This window comes from Ovis aries, chromosome 1 (genome assembly GCF_016772045.2).
Source record: "Ovis aries strain OAR_USU_Benz2616 breed Rambouillet chromosome 1, ARS-UI_Ramb_v3.0, whole genome shotgun sequence".
Lineage (NCBI taxonomy): Eukaryota > Metazoa > Chordata > Mammalia > Artiodactyla > Bovidae > Ovis > Ovis aries.
In genome coordinates this window covers 220,486,035-220,512,752 of record NC_056054.1, presented here as the reverse complement: position 1 = coordinate 220,512,752, position 26,718 = coordinate 220,486,035, and the positions used below count along the sequence as shown (strand labels likewise).

Sequence of the window (26,718 nt, the reverse complement as noted above, 5' to 3'; positions counted from 1 at the left end):
TAGTAAATAATATGGTCAGGATATAACCCAGACTATCTGATTCTGGTACAATGTTTTTTCCACTCCTATATAGAATATGTATCAATATCATTAAATAGAATGGACAGACATATTTAACTGCAATTTCTTAATGTAATATCCTGCAGATTAACTTTGATTTTCAACTTTCTGAGACTCTTCAATAGCAAAGCAACACTGGTTCATTGTGTCTATTCCATATTTTTTTAATTCGAATGCAATTGCTTTGCAGTGTTGTATTAGTTTCTGCTGTACAACAATGTGAATCAGCCATATATATATATATATATATACACACACACACACACACACACACACACACACATGTTCTTTCCCTCTTGAGTCTCCCTCCCACCCTTCCATCCCACCCCTCTAGGTCATCACAGAGGACAGATGTGTTTTACACCAGCTTCCCACTGCACGCATGCTAAGTCACTTCAGTCATGTCCGACTCTGTGCGACCCTATAGACTGCAGCCTGCCAGGGTCCTCTCTCTATGGGATTCTCCAGGCAAGAATACTGGAGTGGGTTGCAGTACTCTCCTCAGTGGGATCTTCCTGACCCTGGGATTGGACCCACATCTCTTACATCTACCTGCACTGGCAGGTGGGTTCTTTACCACGAGCACCAACTAGCTATCTATTTCACACGTGGTAGTGCATGTATGTCAATGCCACTCTCAATTCGTCCCATCCCCTCCGACCCCCACTGTGTCTACAAGTCCATTCCCTACATCTGTGATTCTATTCATCCATATCTTATCAAAGTAACATTTATCATTTCCATTTCTGTTTTTTTTTTTAATTGCGTTAATGAATACTTTGGAAACTTTCAAAACAACCCATTGAAAGAAAAGTGGAGTCACTCAGTCGTGTCCGATTCTTTGTGACCTCATGGACTGTAGCATTCCAGGCTCCTCCCTCCATGTGATTCAAAACAACCCATTGAAAACTCAATAATAAGGAAATTTATGAGCACATGGTTTGAGGAACTTTTTAATGAAATAACTCATCCAGTTGCCCAGGACTATCCTAAATTATCATCAATATCTTTTTTAAAAATATAGATTTCCAAACCATGGTAGTAAGTCACTATATTTTAAAAATCTATACCATCTCTAAGAGGAATTTCAAATCAAAGAGAGATTTGGGTAGGAACTGGGGAGGCAGAACTAAATAAACTGAACGTACACTGCTACTTACCTTATCTCTGGAGAAACTGAAAAGTTGTTTTCTTGCAGCAAAGAACTGGACAGCTATCACACTGGCTGAGTGACCCCAAAGTACACCAACTGGCTTAGAGACAACATAGGGGTTCCAAAGGCAAACTTTGTTGTCAATGCCAGCAGTTGCTAATCAGAATTAGAAAAAAAAAATGTTTTAGTAATAGGAATACCCCACAACACTTTCTTTTTGAAATGAGATATATCACATACTATATCACCATAGGCTGATAAAAGCCTTCTCAGCACTAACGCACCTTTGTTTTGAAGGAAGGAAAATTCTATCATTGTGCAACAGTCCAGGCTAATAGGGCATGAGTTCTATCACTGGAAGTAGTTGAAATGGAAGGGGTAGGGGAGATGGGTCTGCACGGGCTAAAAGGACAACAGTTTCTTTAAAAGGCACCAGCAGCCCAAGCAGGAGGACAGAAAATTCTTCCTCCCGGTTCCAGGGTTTCCCTCTCCAGCCTGCACAGCCTAGGAATGCAGATCACATTAAAGTTATCCCAGGAGTAAGAGAGAACTAAAACAATATTTAAAGTTTCCAAATTAATGAAAAAGTATAAGGAAATCAATTATTTTTCACTGTCGTGTAAATAATCGAGAATTTGTAAGCAAATGAGCAGCAGAAATATATGTTTGACCTGCTCTATTGAGAGAATAAGGCTTTAAAAACAATACAAATTAATTATATTCAGGGAGTGCATCAGAAACTGGGAGCACGGTGCCTGTGCTTCTTCGGTTCTGAGGAAATTCAGCGGAGCCCTCTCTGCTGTTCCCATGTTTAGGGCCAACTGCAGAGCTGAATCTATTCACATTTATGGAGTCGCCAAAAATGTCAGACCCCTATTTGGATTAATAGCCCAGGGTTACAGAAATAAGAGGAACTGAATGTACTTTTGTTTCAAGTCTTTACTCCATAGTATGAAATTAATGTGATAAATTTCACCCTGAGTATTACTGTATACAGTAACATGTAATTCCAGCACTGGGCCAGGTACATGTTAGAGATCAGTACAAAGGAGCTGAAATAATAACGAATCAATGCAATGGTTATTTGAGTCCCTTTAAGCCCAATTCACTAACTCCTCCAGCTTTCTCTAATAAATCTACAATCCTCCTTGAAAGTTTGCTGTTCGCGTATCCCTGAATTCAAAGTCAGTCTCTTTTATCATGAATGGCAGCTATGATTGTTGGGAATTTTAGAGATTCAGCCCCTTAGCTGATATCAATACTCTTTATATGAATGACAGCTTTTGAAAGAGGGTCAATAAGACCCATTCTGTAGGCCATGTGAATTCATTCTCTGTAACTACCCTATCAATTTTAAAAATAACACCTCACTTTTCATATTTGAACTAATATCATATAAATCAAATTATCACCTTTCAAAATGTCTAAAATTTATTTAAATAGACAACACCTGAAAATCTTTATTGCTTATTTCCTCAGCTAAAATTTACATAGAAAAAAAGAAGTCTCCTCTAAATGTCCTTCAATAGAGGAGTGGATAAAAATGTGGCACATATATACAGTGGAATATTTCTCAGCCATAAAAGGAATGAAATTATGCCATTTGCAGAGATGTGGATGGACCTAGAAGCTATCATACAGAGTAGAGTAAGTCAAAAAGAAAAAATATATATTGTATATATTACCACATATGTGGACTCTAAAAAATGATACAGATGAACCCATTTGCAAAGTACAAATAGAGACACAGATGTAGAGAACAAGTGTATGGACAGCAAGTAGGGAAGGGGAGTGTGGAATGAACTGGGAGGTTGGGAATGACATATACACACTACTTTGTAAGATAGATAACTAACGAGAACCCACTGCATAGCAGAGGGAACTCGACTCAGTGCTCTGCGGTGACCTAAATGGGAAGGAAATCCAAAGAAGAGGGGAGATATCTATATGTTATAGATAATTCATTTTGGTATACAGCAGAAACTAACACAATATTGTAAAGCAAATGTACTCCAATAAGAATTTACTTTAAAAAAATTCCCTTAGTATGCTAAAGGACAAGACTGAAAATTTTCAAAAAGCATCAGAAGTTATATTCTGAAAGGTGATTAGAAAATGTTCTACATTTTACATTTCTCTAGTGAGTGTATGTGTGGTGTGTGTACACATGAACAAGGAAAATGGTGTATTTGGGTAGAGCGAGTGAGTGATAGTCACTCGGTCATGTCCAACTATTCGCAACCCCATGGACTGTGGCCTGCCAGGCTCCTCTGTCCATGGGATTCCCCAGGCAAGAATACTGGAGGGGGTTGCCATTTCTTTCTCCATTGTTTGGGTTGAGCATTTGGTTATACTAAGAAGATGGCAGAAGGCAGATACTGCACTAATAGTCTTTCGCTATGGCATTTTACATTCCCCACCAATTCTGAGAAAAAGGCTCATTAAAGCATTGGAGCACTTTCTCATATTTTCACCCCAATGTAGTTCATATATGCCGCACATCTTAATGCATCATTATCAGACATGCTCAGGTAATAAAATGTGAGCTGCTCGAGCTGATCTCTCCAGCAATAAAAGCAACAAGGTGAAGAGGCCCCATGCATGCAAATATGCATAGCAGACTATTCAGGAGTCCCTCATAGTTATCATGATTTATTTTACATACCAATTAAATTGAGCTGAGAGTGGTAATCAAAAGCATGAATGCCCTGGGCAATGTTGAAGGATGTCATTTTATGATGCTTTTTGGATTTCTCTCTCCAGGCCAGCACCACAGTGTTTGTATTGCTGGTTGTACTGGAAATAATAGCATCTAAAGATGCATTGTAAGTAACTGAGCAAAGGAAAAAGAAAAAAGAAAATCTTTAGTTGATTTCTCACAAGACACAGGGAGAATAGTATTATTTTAATACATGAGGTTAAAAATTAAATTCATATTATGATGATACAACCTGACACTTAGAAAACACCTCACCAACCCCTTCTCCCACCAAAGATCTTAGAGTGAAAACTTACCAAAAAATCTACAATCAGACTTTTCTTCCACCCCAAGGATAGCTTAAAAAATTTTAATTAGAACACATGACAGGAAACAGTATGAATCACAATAATTACATGGGATTCTGGAGATATAAGTAACTGGCTAAAATGCTGGGTTCTTCTTCCTGGGCCTAAAGTACCAGGAGCTGAGCAAACATCTGCTACTCTCAAGGTCCAGCTCATGCCCAAACCATAGGTTTACTTATGTTTTGACTGGTCTAGAATGGTTGAGAGCGGGGTAGCCAGGACCTGAAGCTCTGCCAAGTTTCACAGCTAGAAGTCCAGGTCGATTGGCAGTTTTCCTGTTCCTGATGATCTAGTACTAGGAGCGTGAGAGGACCATGCGTGTTTAGTCACGTCCGACTCTGCGACCCCATAGGCTGCAGCCCGCCAGGCTTCGCTGCCCATGGGATTGTCCAGGCAAGAATACACTAGATGAGCAGCAAAACCCCACAAGCAAGAAAAATGATTCTGTTGTGTTTTGTCAGAAAGACCTGTGAGTTCCTATAGACTCACAGGCTCCAAAAGACACAGCTGCTCTGCCACAAACTTCTCACCACTATGCCCTCCATGGTTAGATGACAGTTTTTTTTCCCATTTGGCTGAGACAATATATTTGTGCCCCAAGGTAAAAGATGTCCAATTTGACCTCAAACCCAAATTTCTGCCTCACACAAAGAGAGATGTTGTAACTTCGTACAGCTTGAGACAAGTTGTTTTAATAGAACGGCTCTTGAAAATGTTTCTGATCTGTTTATTAATCCAGCATTAACAGCTAACATTCTTGTAATACAATTCTCAGGGATCACTAGAATTCTTGCACTTCTTATTAAACTAATCCTTGACTGCACTCTGTTCCTCACTATCTTGTCAAGAGTGTTTGCATAGGAAACACCTTAGAATATGAGACTGCCTCTTTTTCTGTAGCAAATGATAGACAAATTTACTACCAAAAATAACTCTGGAGCCAAAGACAGCATGCATCCTGCCCACTGCAGAAGATTCAGATTCTATAAGCTCAGGGTTCTTTTCCTGTAACATGACCCACTGTGCAGGCATTCATCTGCAACTCTCTGCTTTGCCTCTGTGAGACCTGATTGTCAAGGGGAACTGACATTAATATGCTGATACTGATGGGGGTTGCTGTGCTGTGAATAATGAAGTCCTTTTTTCTGTAACACAGGAGTCTTATGTCCGCTCTCATTTTAAGATTATTTTAAAAGTTCTTTCTCCACGTGATAGCCACAGTATTTGTATTGTTGGCTCTGCTGGAAATGGCAAGCTAACTTACTAGTAACTAACTTGGAAACAGTCTTACTATTTTGGTTGATGACACCACCCTTATGGCAGAAAGTGAAGAGGAACTAAAAGCCTCTTGATGAAAGTGAAAGAGGAGAGTGAAAAAGTTGGCTTAAAGCTCAACTTTCAGAAAACGAAGATCATGGCATCCGGTCCCATCATTTCATGGGAAATAGATGGGGAAACAGTGGAAACAGTGTCAGACTTTATTTTTGGGGGCTCCAAAATCACTGCAGATGGTGATTGCAGCCATGAAATTAAAAGACGCCTACTCCTTGGAAGAAAAGTTATGACCAACCTAGATAGTATATTCAAAAGCAGAGACATTACTTTGCCGACTAAGGTCTGTCTAGTCAAAGCTATGGTTTTTCCTGTGGTCATGTCTGGATGTGAGAGTTGGACTGTGAAGAAGGCTGAGCACCGAAGAATTGATGCTTTTGAACTGTGGTGTTGGAGAAGACTCTTGAGAGTCCCTTGGACTGCAAGGAGATCCAACCAGTCCATTCTAAAGGAGATCAGCCCTGGGATTTCTTTGGAAGGAATGATGCTAAAGCTGAAACTCCAGTACTTTGGCCACCTCATGCGAAGAGTTGACTCACTGGAAAAGACTCTGATGCTGGGAGGGATTGGGGGCAGGAGGAGAAGGGGACAACCGAGGATGAGATGGCTGGATGGCATCACTGACTCGATGGACGTGAGTTTGGGTGAACTCCTGGAGTTGGTGATGGACAGGGAGGCCTGGCATGCTGCAATTCATGGGGTCGCAAAGAGTCGGACATGACTGAGCGACTGAACTGAACTGATTTTGGATGGAAGAATTTAATTCGCTTTATATAAATGTATGTATACATATATATGAATATATATATTTCCAAATTAGTAAAAGCAAGGATTCTGAGAGGCAGAACTGTAGCTCAATACACTTAATAATACACTTAATATGCATCACACACTTAATATAATACACAATAAACTGAACGGGAATAGCTAACTCAGTCAGACACAACTTAGCAACTAAAACAACAACTGCAATTGACATGTGAATAGCTTGATTTAACATATTTCATAGCTATTTAACTATGAAATATATGTCTTAACATGGTTGTGCTTTGTGCGTGCTAAGTTGCTTCAGTCGTGTTCGACACTTTGCGACTCCATGGAATGTAGCCTGCCAGGATACTCTGTCCGTGGGATTCTCCAGGCAAGAATACTGGAGGGGGTTGCCACGCCCTCCTCCAGGACATCTTCCCAACCCAGGGATCCAACCTAGGTCTCCCACATTGCATTTCTTTACGGTCTGAGCGGTAACAAAACACAGGGGTGGGAAACAAAAGGCAAACTCCAGAATTCAGAACTGAAAGAGGACTTATCTACTTCTTTATTTTACAGACTAAGAAATAGACACCTGCGCAGATCCAAGGATTTGGCAAAAGTCAACAACTGACTGTTGTCAATCTCTGGATTGGAGCCCAAGCATTTAGACTCTGAGTTTGGTTTAATGTTATATAGCATACAATATTAAAGACCCAAGCTCAGGACAACTCACGTTTGGCAGAGCCAGAGTACAAATTCAGACCTGATCTCTTGACCACTGGAACAGGGCTTCTCATATTGTAATAAGCAAAACAGTCACCTAGAAACTGGTGTTAAAATGCAGCTATTCGTTCACAAAATCTAAGATGCTGCATTTCTAACAATCCCCAGTTGTGGCTGGTGATGCTGTTTGGTGATGATCACACTTTGAGTAGCAAGACACTAGAATACATTACTAAGAGCAAGGCTCTCCTATACTCTAGAGAATTAAACCATTCCCTGGTGGCTCAGACAGTAAAGAATTCACCTGCAATGCAGGAGACCCAGGTTCAATCCCTAGATTGGAAAGATGCCCTGGAGAAGGGAATGTCTATACATTCCAGTATTCCTGCCTGGAGAATCCCGTGGACAGATGAGCTTGGTGGGCTACGATCCATAGGATTGCAAAGAGTTGGACACAACTGAGCAACTAACACTTTCATTTTCTCAAAATTTGGGAGATCAAATGTTCCTTTGGCAATCTGATGAAAGCTGTAGACCCTCTCCATCAAAAAGATGTGTACACACAAAAGTTTGTATAAAATATCAGGATTTGAGGAACCTTCCCAACCTCTCCACCTCTATTCATGAAGCCCAACAATAACAGATCTGAAGAAATCACATGAGAAATCTCCAGCAACAAGGTAATTTGGGATTGCAAAACTTTCACCTGCTTTCTCAAATGATTCTTAAAGTTCCTGTTACTAATGATGCATATGCTTTGTGTTATGTTAATCAATGCCCATGTAAGCATCTCTTGGCAGGAAATAGCTCTTTGCAGGAAACCACTCTCTGCAGGAGGCTCCTTTTGTCTTGTCACTTTAGAAAAGCTATATTGTAACTAACCTTTAAACCAGGCTTTCCCATGGTCTACTCATCTCCTGGTCAAGCACACCTTCCAAATCCTTTGATCACACAGTGCCTTGTCTAATCTGTTGATTCTTTTCTTAGATCAAAGAAATAGAAATGAAGGGTAAGTAATTAACAATGAACTAGATCTTTTCCCCAGCTTCCCCTTCCGTAATCCCTCAAGCTCCCTATGTGAACAAGACAGCATCTAAAGAAAGATCACAAGGAGTCCACAAGTCTGCACACAGTGGGAGATAGTGATGAATCTGACTCCTTATCTCAATGATTAAATGAGATTATGTCTCCTTTTTCCCTTTAAATCTTCTAAGGCCAAGCAGAATCTTGGAGTTGGTTCTGGAACACAAGTCTACCTTCTACCCCAGGATGCAGGCTTCCTGAATAAGGCACTTCCTTTCCTGCCAGCGCTTGTCTCTCAAGTATTGACTTTCAATTGGTGAGCAGCTGAACCTGAGTTTGGGCTTCTCTTTTTAGTTTCTACTTCTTAAAGTAAATGAGTTTAACTGAGTTTTGATGCCAAGTTCTACTAGTCAATGCCAATCAGAACACAATTTCTAAGGAAAAAAGAAGGGGCTCTGATAATGCAAAGGAGACTTTTAGAAAAGAGACCTCACAGAGCTCCAGGCAGAAGAATAATTCACCAAACAATGTGCTGTGAAACGTTGTGAAACACAAAAGGACTGCTGCTGCTGCTGCTGCTGCTGCTGCTGCTGCTGCTGCTAAGTCACTTCAGTCGTGTCCGACTCTGTGTGACCCCAGAGACAGCAGCCCACCAGGCTCCCCCGTCCCTGGGATTCTCCAGGCAAGAACACTGAAGTGGGTTGCCATTTCCTTTTCCAAGGCATGAAAGTGAAAAGTGAAAGTCAAGTCTCTCAGTCGTGTCTGACTCCTAGAGACCCCATGGACTGCAGCCTACCAGGCTCCTCCATCCATGGGATTTTCCAGGCAAGAGTACTGGAGTGGGTTGCCATTGCCTTCTCCGACTAAAGGACTGCTGAGGGCCAAAATGGTCTACTTCTCCACTCAGCCCAGAATTCACCTGGACTGTTGTTTCTTGTTCATCTCCTATCATGTAATCTCCCTCAATCTGTGGATTACTTAAAAGTATTATTAGAGTAATGTTTTTTAATCCCTTCCATACCAGGTATTTCCGGGAGTTGGTGATGGACAGGGAGGCCTAGCGTGCTGCAATTCATGGGGGGGTCGCAAAGAGTCGGACAAGACTGAGTGACTGAACTGAACTGAACTGATACCAGGTATTAAACCATGTCCTTATCTTGTAATCATCTTTAGTGGGTAGCTATCACAAATTTACTGATGAGGATATAGCCCAAAAGCCATATCACCCTAGGTCATGTGGCTAATTGAGGACAGAGATGAGACTGAGTGCCATCCTGATTGGCTGTGAGCTTTTCATTGGTACCACTGCATCTTTCTTTTCCACAAAATTAAAAGATGTTTGCTCCTTGGAAGAAAAGCTATGACCCAGCGAGGTGGTATATTGAAAAGCTGAGACATTAAAAAAAAAAAAAAAAAAGCTGAGACATCACTTGACCGACATAGGTCTGTATAGCTAAAGCTATGGTTTTTCTAGTAGTCATGTATGGATGTGAAAGTCGGACCATGAAGAAGGCTGAGCACCAAAGAATTGATGCTTTCAAACTGTGGTGTTGGAGAAGACTCTTGAGAGTCCCTTGGACTGCAAGGAGATCAATCTTAAAAGAAAGCAACCCTGAATATGCATTGGAAGGACTGATATTGAAGCTGAAGCTCCAATATTTGGCCACCTGAATAGAAGAGCCAACTCACTGGAAAAGACCCTGATGCTGGGAAAGATTGAGGGCAGGAGGAGAAGGAGACAGAGGATGAGATGGTTGGATGGCATCACTGACTCAATGGACATGAGTTTGAGCAAACTGAGGGGAATAGTAAAGAACAGGGAAGCTTGGCATGCTGCAGTCCATGGGGTTGCAAAGAGTCAGACACAACTTAGCAACTGAAGAGCAAACAACAATCTTTCTATTCCACTAAGCCACACTGCCGTATGTATGCCAGGTTTTTTCTATTATCTGATTTGAAGTTCTTTCCACTACCAATTACATTCTTTGAGCCTCATTGTGTGCATGCATGCGCAGTCACTTGGTCATGTCCAACTCTTTGTAACCCTGTGGACTGTAGACCACACGGCTCCTCTATCCATAGTATTTTCCTGGCAAGAACACTGAAGTGGGTTGCCATTTCCTCCTCCAGGGGATCTTCTTGACTCAGAGGTAGAACCCGAGTCTCCTGTGTCTCCTGCATTGTAGGCAGATTCTTTACCACTGAGCCACTGGTCAAGCCCCCTTGAGCTTCACTGGGGAGCAATTAATTTCAGGAGCATAAAGTTTGCTGATCACTTGCTACATTAATCCTGCTACTTTACTAGAAGTACCGGCAGTATAATATCTGAGGATAATATCCTTATCAGGAGCATCCTCTACGAAACAATTCCCTTTGTTTACAGAAAATGCTAAGAGTTATTATAACTTGACTTAATAAAGCAGTAGTATAACACATGAAGTATACTACAGAGCACTATAATTATATCTTCAAATCCATGGACATTCCATAATGGCATTACAGCACAATCAAAATAAAGTATTGCTACCCTGAAAATGAGAAACGCTGGACTGAAAGAAACACAAGCTGGAATCAAGATTGCTGGGAGAAATATCAATAACCTCAGGTATGCAGATGACACGACCCTTATGGCAGAAAGTGAAGAGGAACTAAAAAGGCTCTTGATGAAAGTGAAAGAGGAGAGTGAAAAAGTTGGCATAAAGCTCAACATTCAGAAAACGAAGATCATGGCATCCAATCCTATCACTTCATGGGAAGTAGATGGGAAACAGTAGAAACAGTGTCAGACTTAATTTTTGGGGCTCCAAAATCACTGCAGATGGTGATTGCAGCCATGAAATTAAAAGACGCTTATTCCTTGGAAGAAAAGTTATGACCAACCTACACAGCATATTCAAAAGCAGAGACAAAGATTAGTTTGCTGACTAAGGTCCATCTAGTCAAAGCTATGGTTTTTCCAGTAGTCATGTATGGATGTGAGAGCTGGACTGTGAAGAAGGCTGAGCACTAAAGAATTTATGTTTTTGAACTGTAGTGTTGGAGAAGACTCTTGAGAGTCCCTTGGACTGCAAGGAGATCCAACCAGCCCATTCTGAAGGAGATAAGCCCTGGGATTTCTTTGGAAGGAATGATGCTAAAGCTGAAACTCCAGTACTTTGGCCACCCCATGCGAAGAGTTGACTCATTGGAAAAGACTCTGATGTTGGGAGGGATTGGGGGCAGGAGGAGAAGGGACAACTGAGGATGAGATGGCTGGATAGCATCACCGACTCGATGGACGTGAGTCTGAGTGAACTCGGGGAGAATCTTTTCCAATGAGTCAACTCTCCACATGAGGTGGCCAAAGTCTAGCAAGTGACATTTATGGACCCGTAGTCTTACATACCGGAGGTTCAAACAATTCACACTTTGTTTCTAAACCAAGATATAACTTGTTTCTGGTTAAACTGTAGAATGCCAGAGTTCCTGAGAATGCCCGAGCAAAAGGTAAAAGTGAAACCATTTCCTTGAAATCAAATTACCTAGTAGATAAACATGTGTTTCTCACTTCTTGAAGACAGAAAAGGAAATAATGGGTTATAATGAAGAAGTTTTTAAAATACCAAGCTAGGGGATGAAAAGAACTGATAAAATAAATGATTTGTTTTAAATATTCTCAGTGTGTTTGAGGATTGGTAGAGGGTAGTGGCACCCCACTCCAGTGCTTTTGCCTGGAAACTCCCATGGATGGAGGAGCCTGGTGGGCTGCAGTCCATGGTGTCGCTGGGGGTCGGACACGACTGAGCGACTTCACTTTCACTTTTCACTTTCATGCATTGGAGAAGGAGATGGCAGTCCACTCCAGTGTTCTTGCCTGGAGAATCTCAGGGACGGGGGAGCCTGGTGGGCTGCCATCTATGGGGTCGCACAGAGTCGGGCACGACTGAAGTGACTTAGCAGCAGCAGCAGCAAAATATTTAAAATTACTTTTAGATGATATGCTGAGGGATAAAAAAGACAATTTGATCATGTCTGTCCATTCCTTAAGATGCTAACTTTCAACTGTTCCTCTGTCTTGCCCTTTAGTCATAAAAAAGGCATTAAGGGAAGCTGTCACCATAGAGCCTCACCCTTGTGTTGCTATCAAAATAACTGTGTAATACCAATTAGTTTATGTGGAAAAAGTGATTTGAAAATGAAAAGTGATACCTAAAAACTCAGTAAGTAACGCTATTAAGTGCACTTAGATTAAGTTAGAATGCTGCTGCTGCTGCTAAGTCGCTTCAGTCGTGTCCGACTCTGTGAGACCCCAGAGACGGCAGTCCACAAGGCTCCTCTGTCCCTGGGATTCTCCAGGCAAGAACACTGGAGTGGGTTGCCATTTCCTTCTCCAGTGCATGAAAGTGAAAAGTGAAAGTGAAGTCACTCAGTCATGTCCGACTCTTCGAGACCCCATGGACTGTATCCCACCAGGCTCCTCCGTCTATGGGATTTTCCTGGCAAGAGTACTGGAGTGGGGTGCCATTGCTTTTTCCGAAGTTACAATGAGGCCCTTTTTTATCATCTGCCAACAGATGGAAGCTATCAGTTCAGTTCAATCCCTCAGTCATGTCCAACGCTTTGCGATCCCATGAACTATAGCAGGGTAGAAAATTGGGCCATTTCTAACTAAGAATTCTTATTATCATTTTTCAGGTTTTCACTTTATGAGTCATATGATTAGGAAAACTCCCTACCTGGAACTTTCTTTGATGGTCTCTGGTCTGAAAGTAACGTGAAAGTGAAAGTCGCTCAGTTGTGTCCGACTCTTTGCGACCCCATGGACTGTACAGTCCATGGGATTCTCCAGGCCAGAATACTGGAGTGGGTAGCCATTCCCTTCTCCAAGGAATCTTCCCAACCCAGGGATCAAACCCAGGTCTCCTGCATTGCAGGCACATTCTTTGCTAGCTGAGCCACAAAGGAAACCCAAAAATACTGGAGTGGGTAGCCTCTCCCTTCTCCAGCGAATCTTCCCGACCCAGGAATTGAACCAGATTCTCCGGCACTGCAGACAGATTCTTTACCAACTGAGCTATCAGGGAAGGTCTCTTGTCTGAAGGAGTCTTGTCTGAGGGAGTTTATTTTCACTTGTATTCCTGATTTTAAAGTTGTAGTAGTCCCATTCTCTGAGACCATCCTGGGTCTCTCTACATTCTGAATAACTACCATTTCAAAGAGGAAAGATAAGAAAGAATAAAGCTAGCTATTATATTTAAAAAAAAAATCTAACTCAGCCTTGGTAGGCATATTAAAAATAATAACGCCATTCTTTTAGTGAATTTTCAAAATACTAGTCTAGACTTACAATGGATCTTACCCTTCTGCCACACTACGGGACAATCTACAGGAAGAGATCTTTTACTGCAAACATTGGCCAGTCTCTCAAAGCTGATTTCAACTGCTTTAAACTCAGCAAGAGCACTGCCCAGAAGGGCAGCATGTTCCAGCTGACTCTGTGGTGCACCGTTTTTGTCTGGAGGACTGACGTAGATGTAGGGAAATGGAAAAACACACAGGCAAGACACTAAATCTGTCTTCTCTTCCAGACTTAGTCCCCATCAATTAGAAAGGCTCTCTAAGAAAACACTCTGCTTTCTGTATTCTAAATTCTCTGGCATCCTTTCATTAATCAGCTCAACAATCAGCTCAGCAATTAGTGATTTTATCAGTTCAAACTGTTTTGTACCTTCTCATAGCCATGGTCAAACAAAGAGGGCAAAACGCCTTCCAACATAATAAAGAAAATCAATTATATTTATTGTAAGCAATTTAGTATTCACTTTTTGCACAGCTGAACTTCCAGTCTGTGGGTTTCAAGGTTTCCAATGATACTATCTATATGAAAAGGCAATTCTTTATGATCAAATAAGAGAAAATTCTCTGAGGTTCAAGACATTTATGTCTTGCCACTATTGCTCAAAATCTCTGTACTTACTCTGCACTTACTTTACATTTCAGAAGGTAATTATTTTTCCATTAAGATACAACACAGAACCACTCAGACAAGATGAAAGCATTTTCTCCTTCAAAGTTTTAAATAAACCTGAACCTTATCTTAAAGCAGTAAGCTAATATCCTTATGTCTGAAAGTGAGTATTTCTTATATTTCAGTTTTAAAGATACTTTTATCTTAGCTTCAGTGAAATAGTATTACCAAGCTTGCCCATGTATTAGCTTCTTTTGTCTGTTGTATATTCCCTCCTCACACTGAGACAAAAATCAGTAAACATATTCCTCAAGGAGGTCTAAGAATATCAGTTCATGTTGCTGGGGTCAAAAAAAGCCTCACTTGAAAGCAATCAGTATTTGCTTGCTCCTGACAGAGCAAGGCTAGCAGACCAAGGAGCATAATTGCTACTAAAACCATCGTCCTGTGTTTCATTCCAGCCTGCTTTCCTCTTTTTTCCTGCCTCCTCATTTCAGCGTTCCTTCCTTCGTCTTATACTGAAACACCTGAGTTACAAAGAAGCCAATAAACAATTGTAGTTAAGCTTCAAGTCCCAGTGCCTAAACCTGGGGAAAGGCAGTCATCCATTGCCTTCAACTGAAGCGGATCCCCTTTCAGAGGTACCTGAGCTTCAAATCCCAACTTTGAAAGGAGAGACTCTTATATAGATACTTCACATTTCCACACACTCTACTTTCTTCTTTTTCAGTTATTGTCTCTTCTACTACATTTTCCACAACAGCCATTTGCACAGTATTAAACCCCACTCCAGTACTCTTGCCTGGAAAATCCCATGGCTGGAGGAGCCTGGAAGGCTGCAGTCCAAGGGGTTGCTAAGAGTCGGACACAACTGAGCAACTTCACTTTCACTTTTCACTTTCATGCTTTGGACCAGGAAATGGCAACCCACTCCAGTGTTCTTGCCTGGAGAAGCCCAGGGACAGGGGAGCCTGGTGGGCTGCCCGTCTATGGGGTCACACAGAGTCGGACACAACTGAAGCGACTTAGAAGCAGCAGCAGCAGCGAACTACACACTATTGGTAAATGTATTTTTCTCACTTTGACCTTTTTCTTTTTACCATAAATTATCCCTCTTAAAAAAAGAAGCCTACCAATATTTAGCAAGATTTCTCTTGGTTTCTCTTTTCTTTTGAAATATTTTAATAATATTTTCCCAGTGTCTTACTCCAGGCTGCTATAAGAAAATGTAGAGACCTACTAATGTAAACAGCAAAGTTTATCTCCCACAGTTCGGGAGGCTAGGACATCCAGGACCAAGGTCCTGACAGATTCAGTGCCTGGTTAGGGTCCACTTTTTAGTTCATAGATGCCCTCTTCTCACTGGGCCCTCACATGGGGAAGAAGTGAGACAATCCTCTGGGCTCTCTTTTGTAAGGGCACTAATCCTATTCATGGGGCTGTCCTGGTGCCTCAGCAGTAAAGGACACCTGTCCCACCTGCCAGTGGAGGACACACAGGATCGATTCCTGGGTCAGGAATATACCCTGGAGCAGGCAATGGCAACCCACTCCAGTATTCTTGTCTGGAGAATCCCATGGACACAGGAGCCATGGGGTCGCAAGAGCTGGACATGACTTAGTGACTGAAAAACAACAAATCTTATTCATGAGAGCCACACCTTCACGACTTAATCATCTCCCAAAGGCACAGTCATAAGGAGGGAGGACTGGGATTAGGACTTCAACATATGAATTTGAGGGGAGGGGACACAAAACTCCAGTCCATACATTCTTCCCCTAGCCCTCTCCCCCAATTCATGTCCTTATCACATTAAAATACATCTCAACAGTCCTGAAAGTCTTAACTCATTCCAACAACAACATTAAAGTCTTAAGTTCAAATTTCATCTAAATATCTAAATCAGACTTGGGTAGGACTCAGGATACAATCAACCCATCCTGAGGCAAATCCTTCTCCAAGCTATGAACTTGTGGAACCAAGTAAGTTCTAGTCTTCCAAAATAAAGTGGTAGAACAGGCATGTGATAAGTATTTCTATTCCAAAAGAGAGGAAAAAGGAAGTGATAGGTCTCAAGTAAATACAAAACCTAACAAGGAAAACTCCATTAAACATTATGGATCAAGAATAGCCCTCTTGGTCTGGTTATCTGCCTTCCAGACCCACTGGGATAGCAATGTCACCCTCAAAGTTACTGTCCGTGCTGTGGCAGTGGCCCCACCCATGCCACAGCTCTCTAAGGTGGCTCCACTGGATACAGCCTACACCAGGTCTCTGCCAGGCTTCCCCTACCAAGGCATTAGGCCGGGGCATGCTGGCTCACCTGAACCACAGAGGCAGTCTCACTCACCTTTGAAACCACTCTGCAATCTCTCAAGACCAAAAGATCTAGGAATTTGAAGGCACAGTAATAGAATCTAACTCAACTAAAGCATGGGTTCCCCAGGTGGCGCCGTGGTAACTCCTTGGGAATCGAAGTCGTTATAAGATACTCTACTATTGTTCATCACACCACATTTCAGACCTTGAGTTCTGAAGATCCCATTTCAAAAGGCTGCTTGTTTCTCTCCTTGCTTTATCATTTCCGTTTTCTCATGACCAACTAGCCAATTTGATTGCAGTTTCTTTCTCTGTCCTCCAATCTGTGCGGGACAGAACTATTAAATAAACTTTTCCTAGACGCTATCTATATCAAGTCTGCACAGATTTCCTCAAAAACCTTCCGTGCGTCCCTGTTTCATTTTTCTGTTAAATGTGAACTTGGTCTGGTTGTCAAGATCTTCCAATAGACATTCCTGTTAGACCTTGGCATTGTTATTTTTCTTAATACTCCATTTCTAATCTATTCATGTCCATCTCTGCTGCCATTACTATGCCTGCTTGCCTATATTTACTCATGATCACTGTGCTCTCTTCCTCTCCCCTCATTCATCCTTCAGCTACCACCACTCTCCCCTGAAGCTTTTCCTCATGTCTTTTCCTGCTTACAAATTCCAAAAGAGTCAAAAGCTTGTTTATATGACTTAGTAGTTAATTTTCAGTACCACTGTACAATGTTTAAACAAGTTATCTTATGTTAGTCTTTCATTCTTATTTGTATATTAAGTTTTTTGAGATAAGTCTATAATTTATCTTTGTTCTATTGCCACCAATGCCTAAGACAGTTTTAAAGCACAAAAAAATATTAAGTCTTTAGTTTATATATGAAAATGTAATACTTGTTTGGAAGCAGCTGTAACACCTTCCATCACTTTGAAGTACTTTCTTACTTTCTAGTACTTACTTGTTTCCATGTTATGAAAACATAACACAGAATTTTGTGCCTGTCACACATAGTTGATGACCAAAAATTTTATCTTTTGTTTACCCATGATTAATATCATGTGAGAATTAAGGGTAGGTACAAAGTACAAAGGGCTTCCCAGGTAGCTCAGCTGTTAAAGAATCTGCCTCCAATGCAGGAGACCTCGATTTGCTTCCTGGGTTGGGAAGATTCCCTGGAGGAGGAGGGCATGGCAACCCACTCCACTATTCTTGCCTGGAGAATCCCCATGGACAGAGGAGCCTGGTGGGCTACCATCCATAGGGTCACAAAGAGTCAGACATGACTGAGGGACTAAGCACAACACAGCACAGAAATTACAAAAGACATGGGATGACTTGTACTGAAGAAAAAAATGCAGAACTTATAGTTCATCATGTGGGATATTATTATCGTGGGTCATGCATTAAAGAGTTAGTTCCATCACACCAGCCAATTGTTGGGTCCATTTTGACTATCTCTTCTTCAAAGTACATTAAGAACATACCTGCAATATAACAATGAGACTGATCCATTCTTTTCAGTGGATGTTGTTTATGTAATAGTTTTGAAGTGAAAAAAATACCATAGTCTTAGCGTCTGGACCAAAGCAGATATCAGAGCAGATACTGCACATTTGGATCTTAAACCATCAGATGCAAATTTCATAAAAATTAAGCATAATACAAAATTAGCAAACTCATTGTTGGCTAGGTTTTAAAAAAGTCCTGACCTTCCATAGATACTGTCTTATAACATAGTCCTATCTCACAGAGAACTGCCATTCAAGTACTCTAGATCAAAGCAGTTCAGTCCTTATATAGAAAAAAAAAAAGAGAGAAATAAGAAAAGAAAATTAAGAAGATTCCATTTTGAAAACAGTAAAACTAATACACCTCTCATGAGAAAATAAAGAAAGCAAGGGAGTGTTTTAAGGGCTCTTGCTAAATTCTTTTATTAAGTAGACCCAAATGTGACTAGATAAAATTGGTTAGGATCAGAGTTGGGGTGAAATTAAATGGATTCTGTGATCATTTTCTCTTCTCTCTTGAGATTTCTTGATTGCACAGTCCATCTGAATTAATTGTGTGAGGTATAAATTTTAGATAGAAAGAAGTAATTCCTGCTAGCATGTAGGGGATAGCAGAGTTCAGGTCAGAGCCTCCTGGGAATCAATTATTAGTTTCTAGACTTGAACACTGTATGTGAAATATTTTCATGAAAAAATACAAATGTAGAAGGCTAAGGTGACTGTTTCTTTCATCTCTGTTTAAGTTCAGTACCTTGTCTGACCCAGTCTCCATGATGAAGTTTGTGCCCTAATGTATAGCAACATTTGTGATGTCCAGGGCGCAGCTCTGCCCAGTTAATGGTCACTGTTGCTTCTTCATCTTCACATGCACCAGCAGGATGCTCAAAAAGGGAAATCAAGGCCGTTGTGAAAGCAATTACTTGAACCTTGAGAGAGACATTGCAAGAGAAATAAATAAGTGTAGGGTGATTGTTGAAAGAAGATTCTATGTTGTTTAAGATTAATAAGAAATAGATATTGAACAAACAGGCATTTATTTAATATTATTTAAAGGTCACAGGAATTATATTGAAAGTTATGACACTACAAGGTTGCTAAGGCAATTACCAAGGGCATTTATTTGTTTGCTTTTATGATATATTTGTCATTAAAAACAGTAAGGATGAAAAACTTACATAATTATGAAATGAAGTTGTTCAAATTAGACTATTTCAGCATTCATAGATATATTCTGTCTATGTCATTCATTAAAAAATCATTTTTAAGAGTCATAGAATTTGATGGAAAAACAGAAATTACTATATGCAGTGTCTGAGGTTTGGTGCTGCTCTCTTTAATGCATCTATTCCTTTGTCACTTGAGACAGGAAATAAGCATGTTCAAAGAGTCCACTACTGAGAAGCCTGAAACCTTGTGAATAAAAATCTGAATAATCAATATGAAACAGTTGTAAGACATAACTTTAGACATTTAATGTTATATGTTGATTAACATTGGAATCTAATAGATTAAGCATCCTATGGTCAAAAAGTTAGGAAATATTTTTTCCTAAATAAAGAAAATGAGTCTATACCTAGGCAGGAAAACCACAGTGAAGATTGGTTTTCATAGGCAAGAAGAGGAACTATGACCTAGTCCATTTTTTTTATGTCCATGGTATGTGGCCTTGTAATCTATAAAGCAGTTCAATTAGGAGATCACATTCATTCCACTCTCTATGTTGAGCTATAGTTTGATGATTGAATCCATAATGTTCAACCTTATCCTCCCCTCACTTACCTTTCCAGTTATGTCCCCAAAAGAAAGAATTGACTCATTGGCATCAAGAGGGTTATACCAATAATCCATACAAATTGGTGTTCCTTTCAGGCCTTGGAGTTTATATTGACAAGGAAATTCTTCTTTGGACAGTAGATCATAGAAACAAATCTCTTTGCTTGTAAAAGCCACTGCTATCTAAAGTAACAAAGCATAAAATCAGAAAACATTTCTGATGGATTTAGTGAAATGAAAAGCAGACATGCAAATCATTCAGTCCCATCACTTCATGGAAAATGGATGGGAAAAAATGGAAACAGTGACAGACTTTATTTTCTTGGGCTCCAAAATCACTGCAGATGTTGACTGCAGCCATGAAATAAAAAGACACTTGCTCCTTGGAAGAAAAGCTATGACAAACCTAGATAGTGTATTAAAAAGCAGAGACATTACTTTGCTGACAAAGGTCCATACAAGTCAAAATTATGGTTTTTACAGTAGTCACGTATTGATGTGAGAGTTGGACTACAAAGAAGGCTGAGTGCCGAAGAGCTGATGCTTTTGAACTGCAGTGTTGGAAAAGACTCTTGAGAGCTCCTTGGACTGCAAGGAGATCGAACTAGTCAATCCTAAAGGAAATCAATCCTGAATATTTTTTGGAAGGACTGATGCTGAAGGTGAATCTCCAATACTTTGGCCACTTGATGTGAAGAACCAACTGACGGGAAAAGACTCTGATGTTGGAAAAATTGAGGGCAGGAGGAGAACGGCAACAGAGGATGATATGGTTGGATGGCATCACTGACTCAATGGATATGAATTTGAGCAAGCTCCAGGAGACAATGAAGGACAGGGAAGCCTGGCACACTACAATCCATGGGGTTGCAGAGTCAGACATGACTGAGCGACTAAACAACGACAAAAACCAGAACAGAGATATCACCAGAGATATCTGCAAAGACCACAGGCTAGTTGTGTGTGGTGGCAGAAACTCAGGGTCTAGAGATCAGAGTTACTCCAGGTCCCAGCATCACTGTATGGCCCAGAAAACCATTGTACATCAAAATTTACTTTTCCGTCTTCATGTAAATTGCCTTTATCCCCTTTGAAATACCAAACCACCACTCCAACACCCTCTTCTGTCTTTCCTAAAGATGGTATTTTCAGCAACCTAGACAGCATATTAAAAAGCAGAGACATCACTCTGCTGGCAGAGGTCTGTATGGTCTAAGATATGGTTTTTCCACTATACAGATGTGAGTTGGACCATAAAAAAGGCTGAGTTGAGTGCCAAAGACTGGGTGCTTTTGAACTGTGTTGCTGGAAAAGACTCTTGAGAGTCCCCTGGACTGCAAGGTGATCACAGTCAATCCTAAAGGAAATCAACCCTGAATATTCATTGGAAGGACTGATGCTGAGGCTGAAGCTCCAATACTTCAGCCACCTGATATCAAGAGTTGACTCATAGGAAAAGACTCTGATACTCAGAAAGACTGAAGACAGGAGGAGAAGGGTCTGACAGAGGATGAGAGGGTTGGATGGTATCACCGACTCAATGGTATAAGTTTGAGCAAACTCTGGGAGGTAGTGAAGGACAGGGAGGTCTGACATGCTGCAATCCATGGGGTTGCAAAGAGTCAGACATGACTTAGCAACCAAACAACATCAACACAAAGATGGTATTTAAGGTGAGGGCTTTGGACATTTTGGTGAGTTACTCAGTTCATCTGAGATCCTTCTGATATACATGTTATTCCCAATACCAGGAATGCCAGGTTAGATAACATACAAATATCAACTAATGTAATACACCATATTAAAAGGATAAAGGAGAAAGGCTATATTATCAACTTGATACCTGCAAAAAAGCATTTTACAAAGCCCAAAGCATTTCATGATAAAAATATTCAATAAATCAGGAATAGAAAGAAATTTGATAAAGAGATTGTACAAGAAAGAAAAAAATCTACAGCTGATATCATATTTGATGGTGAAAAACAATGTATTCTCCCTAAGATCAGAAATAAAACAAGGATGTTCAATCTCACCACTTGTATTCAATGCTATGCTAGAGCTTCTATCCAGGGAAATCAGGCAAGAAAAGTAACCAACAGCAAAACCAATTAAAACTAATAAATGAATTCAGCAAAGTTGCAGGGTATAAGATCATGTTTATAAACCTATTTATATTCACTAGCAATGGACAATCTGAAAATGAAATTATCAAAAAGGATGTTAACAGAATGAAAAGAAAAAGCACAAACTGGGATACAATATTTGTATATTATCTATCACATAATTGCACATAGAATATATACAAAATTCTCAAAATTCAATAGTAACAAAATAAACCCAGTAAAAGTGGTCAAAGAATTTGAACACTTCACTGGAAAGGATATATAGGTAGGAAACAAGCACATGAAAATATGTTCAACATTATTATTCATTAGGGAAAACTGAAATCAAACCTCAATAAGACACAATACAAACCTACTGCTAAGTTGCTTCAGTCGTGTCCGACTCTGTGCGACCCCAGAGACGGCAGCCCACCAGGCTCCCCTGTCCCTAGGATTCTCCAGGCAAGAACACTGGAGTGGGTTGCCATTTCCTTCTCCAATGCATGAAAGTGAAAAGTGAAAGTGAAGTCGCTCAGTCATGTCCAATTCTTCGCAACCCCATGGACTGCAGCCAACCAAGCTCCTCCGTCCATGGGGTTTTCCAGGCAAGAGTACTGGAGTGAGGTGCCATTGCCTTCTCCGACAAACCTACTAAAAGGGCTAAAATTAAGAGGAAAAAAAACAAACTTGATCATACCAAGTATTGGTGAGGATATGTTATATCAAAAATGGAATATTACACAACCATAAAAGATAAATTTCTCATATATCCAACAGCACAGATGAATCTCAAAATAATTATGCTAATTATGTTAAAGAAGCCAGACCAAAAAAGAAAAGTGTATACACGTATAAAGCAATTACATAACAGATGAGAAAAGGCAAACTAGTCTATGGTGACAGAAAGCGGACCAGTGGTTACTTGACAAGTAAGAAAAGGAGGAGCTGGATGAAGGATTACAAAACTACCCGAGGAAAATATGAGGGTAAAAAAAATGCATTCATTATCTTCATCATACTATTGCTTTTTCACAGCTATATACATATATTAAAATCTGTCAATTTGGATACTTTTAATATATGCAGTGGATTTTGTATAATCACACCTAAACAAAGCTGTTTTAAAAGGAAGAAAAAAAATATAAACGTTAAAGCTATGTAAGAACAAAGGAAAGGCTAAGATTTAATTATCAGTCCTGGAAAGCAGAAACAGTGCAACAGAGTCATTACCCGATACCAACACAAACATTACATGATAATACAGAATGTTACAAGGGCTTCCCAGGTGGTGCTAATGGTAAAGAACCCAGCAATGCAGGAGATGTATGAGATATGGGTTCAATCCCTGGGTTGGGAAGATTCCCAGGAGGAGGGCACAGCAACTCACACCAGTATTCTTGCCTGGAGAATCCCAGGGACAGAGGAGCCTGGCAGGCTAAAGTCCACAGGATTGCAAAAAAGTAGGACATGACTGAAGCAACTTAGTACACACGCACGCACAGAATGCTACACACACATACCAAAAAAAGGATAAACTAGAAACATTTTTAATCCACACCAGCTAAACATTAACATCAGATAAGGATGAAAGATAAGCAAGAAAGAACTGGATATGATGTCAACTGCCACTAGGGACACAGCAAAGATTCTGAAGCACAGGTTCCGAAATCAAGCCGCCTTGGTTTACAAATCTTGCAATATTGATTGCATCCTGTGTGACATGGGCACATATCACAACCTCTCCTTGCCCAGTCTCTCTTTCTTAAAGTGGAAATAAATCCCCTCGAAAGTGATTATTCATTAGAAGGACTGAAGCTGAAGCTGAAGCTCCGACACTTTGGCCACCTGATGCCAAGAGTATACTCATTAGAAAAGACCATGATGCTGGGAAAGACTGAGGGCAAGAGAGAAGGGGGTGACAGAGGATGAGATGGTTGGACAGCATTATGGAATCAATGAAAATTCATTTGAACGAACTCCAGGAGATGGTGAAGGACAGGGAAACCTGACAAGCTGCAGTCCCTGGGGTCCCAAAGAGTCGGAGACCACTTTGCGACTGAACAACAAGGTGATCTGGAGATGATTAACAGAGCAAGGCATGTCACATAGAAAGCTAATGTTCATGATGATTATTTTTTGATGATTCTTGGCAGTAGAACATACTATTCCCCACTTGAAAGAATCTGGCTCTTTGGAGCCATTCAAATGGCTGGTCCTGGGTCTGCTCTAATAAACATACAAGATGATCCTAGAACATCTAGTCTAACCAGGAAATGAGGAAGCTTTGAAAGACAGATAGGGTTATATCAGAAAAGACTCCAGTTAACTTCTATTAGTTCCATTGTCCAAAGATGGTATAATTTAGGGGGCAGGATTATAACTCACTGTATTGAGACATATCAAATTTGTTTAAACCCATGAGTTTATAATGATATTGATAACAATAATGAGATAGCACTCATTTCTCATCTCATTAGAAAACTAGCGAATTATTTTGAATACTGGTAAATAAAAGGAAAGACCTGGGCATTTATTCTGCTTTTGTTAACAATTTGTATTACACAGTAGCTAATAATGGGGAGTTTCTTTATTTTATAGAGGTATTCCAGCTTATAAAGAAAAAGGAAATGATGAAATTAGAATATCACCATCTTGCAACTCCTGATAAATGGATGCATCTAAGAATAATCCATAATATCTGTTAACATCCCAAGAAGAGAAAGAACCAGGCATTCTGTGCCCTGTGACTGAGGAACAACTCTTCTAAAATATACAAACGATCAAGGCTTTCAACTTGAGGACCAATTTACTGAAAATACAGAGAGCAAGTGGCCATGTTAAACAGCCCCGTGCAAACAGTCTGAGAAATTTAGACTGTGAGAAACTCTAAAGGACAAACACCTAGCTTCTTGAACAACAGCAATAGCAACAACAACAAAATACAAAACAGAAATTAGATGGAGGAAAATGTGTGGATCAAAAAAGGCGTATCAGCCATTCATAACGTTTGGACCTTATTCATATCTTGACTCAAACAAACTATCAAAACAAATGACAAGCTATTAAAAAATCATAAGACAATGAAATATGTTCATGACTGGATATTTCATTATATTAAGGAATTATTGTTATTGATATAAAATGTAGTATGGTATTATGGTTATGCTAAAGAGACATTTTTCAGAAATACTAAAGTATTTACAGATTAAATGATTGGAATTTTGGATTTCAGTATAAAGGGGAAATGAATTGGACATGGCTAAGGATGAACATTGGTTCTTAATGGGATTATCTCTGTTTGCGTGTGCACTTTAATTTTTTCATTGTAAAATTTACCATCTGTTTAATGTAATATAATAAGAATATGGATTCTTTAAGCTGCATTATTCCCTCAGAAACTGACTTTCTTTTCAGTATGTTATCTTCCTTATAGGTATGGTTACATGAGGGTATCTGGACTGAATGGGTCCTACCCATCAAAATTAAGAAACTGACTAATCCAGCAGTCAAAATCAGATAAGCGGTTTCCTGAAATTTTCTGATCTGTGCCTTGCACTTATACAGCCTCTCAACTCTGCATATAAATGTATATACTTTCAGACTGTTAAAAACTACAGATGCATAAAGGTCTTATCAGCTAGTAATGTACTGACCTCATGTGGGACAGAGCCAAGAGTCTGAGTCACCAACGGTTTTGTCATTTAAAAGCACACAACAAAATATTTTGGGTAACGGAATAATTCACTTAGCTTGACTTGTGTTCCCTCCAGGTCAGATTAAAGGTATGGAAGAATAATGCAGTTCTCTATCACTGCTAGTGTTATACTTGCTATTTATCAGGAGTCTTGTCCCATCATTTCCCCCCTTTAACAAGCAATAAATTTATTTATACAGCCTCTGTACCTTGTTTACATTTTCCAGAGAAACCATACTTGTCACCCACAGGTGCTTTAGCTTGGTGGCGTCTGAAGTGATGGGAAGCGTCTCTTGCAGCTTTAAATTCTCTCCCCAGATTCCTACTGAACCTTCCTTACTGATAGTCAGATAACGACTTGAACTTTTTAAGAAAATTACTCTTTGGATGGTATCCTTGTGTTTCACTGGGAGAAATTCAAGGTCTCTCCATTGGGGAACCACAGTTGCCTTTGCTTGTTCATCTTTCTCGTAAAGTGTTAACAGCAGAAACGAAGTCAGCTTGTCCCAATTAATGAAGCCCTCTTGGGCCACATCCACTTTATCAAAGAGCTCTCCATATTCTTCCTTTGTGCCCCAACCAACAATCTCTGTCATCCTCTGCACAAACTCTTCTCTAGACATACAAATAGTTTGACTGGGCTCTGGGGGCTAGAAACAAGAACAAAAATAAGACATCAGTGAAAGAGATCTATATTGTGCTACCCTCAAGGGTGAATCTCATCAGCAATTCTTCCAAGATGCAAGAAAATACCTTCTGCCTTACAATGGTGTTATACTGAAGGAATTTGGGCTGCGGAGCAAATAACTGACAGATCTGCAAGCTGACATCCTCAGTCACAGATGTCCTTGTAATTGGCAGAGGGAAGCAGGAAAGTCAGAGATTTGATATGATGGTGGATGCAGAGGTCAGAGTGACACAGGACTGTGAACCAAGGCATGCAGGTGACCTCTAAGAGCTGGACAAGCCGCGGAAACAGATGGTCTCCAGGAGGAAGACCGTCTTGACCACAGCTTGATGTTAGCCCTGGAAATCCCATTGTGGAATTCTGAGCTATAGAACTGTAAAATAATATAGTTATGAGTTTTATGCTACTAAGTTTGTGGTAATGTGTTATAGCGTCAATAGAAATGAATATAGTAGTTCAGAGAAAATAGATGAATCCCTGAGGAGTGTTTAGCAGTGCCAGTAAAATGGTATCATGGGAACACTTTAATCCAAGAGCAAGAAGTCACCTCTATGAACACACAATTACAAAA

At 40.2% G+C, this 26,718-nt stretch overlaps 1 protein-coding gene across 2 annotated transcripts in view; it reads right to left on the bottom strand.

The window, feature by feature from the left end:
- WDR49 (WD repeat domain 49) overlaps positions 1 to 26,718 on the bottom strand; it is a 164,475-nt gene that overhangs the window by 106,884 nt on the left and 30,873 nt on the right. For both annotated transcript variants that reach the window (XM_004003844.5, XM_060405195.1), the window contains exons 3-7: positions 25,669 to 26,109; positions 19,670 to 19,846; positions 18,642 to 18,816; positions 3,879 to 4,046; positions 1,221 to 1,369 (exon numbers count right to left, since the gene is read on the bottom strand). In XM_004003844.5, the coding sequence (XP_004003893.3) occupies positions 1,221 to 1,369; positions 3,879 to 4,046; positions 18,642 to 18,816; positions 19,670 to 19,846; positions 25,669 to 26,109 (1,110 nt within the window). The remainder of the gene's footprint in view (positions 1 to 1,220; positions 1,370 to 3,878; positions 4,047 to 18,641; positions 18,817 to 19,669; positions 19,847 to 25,668; positions 26,110 to 26,718) is intronic.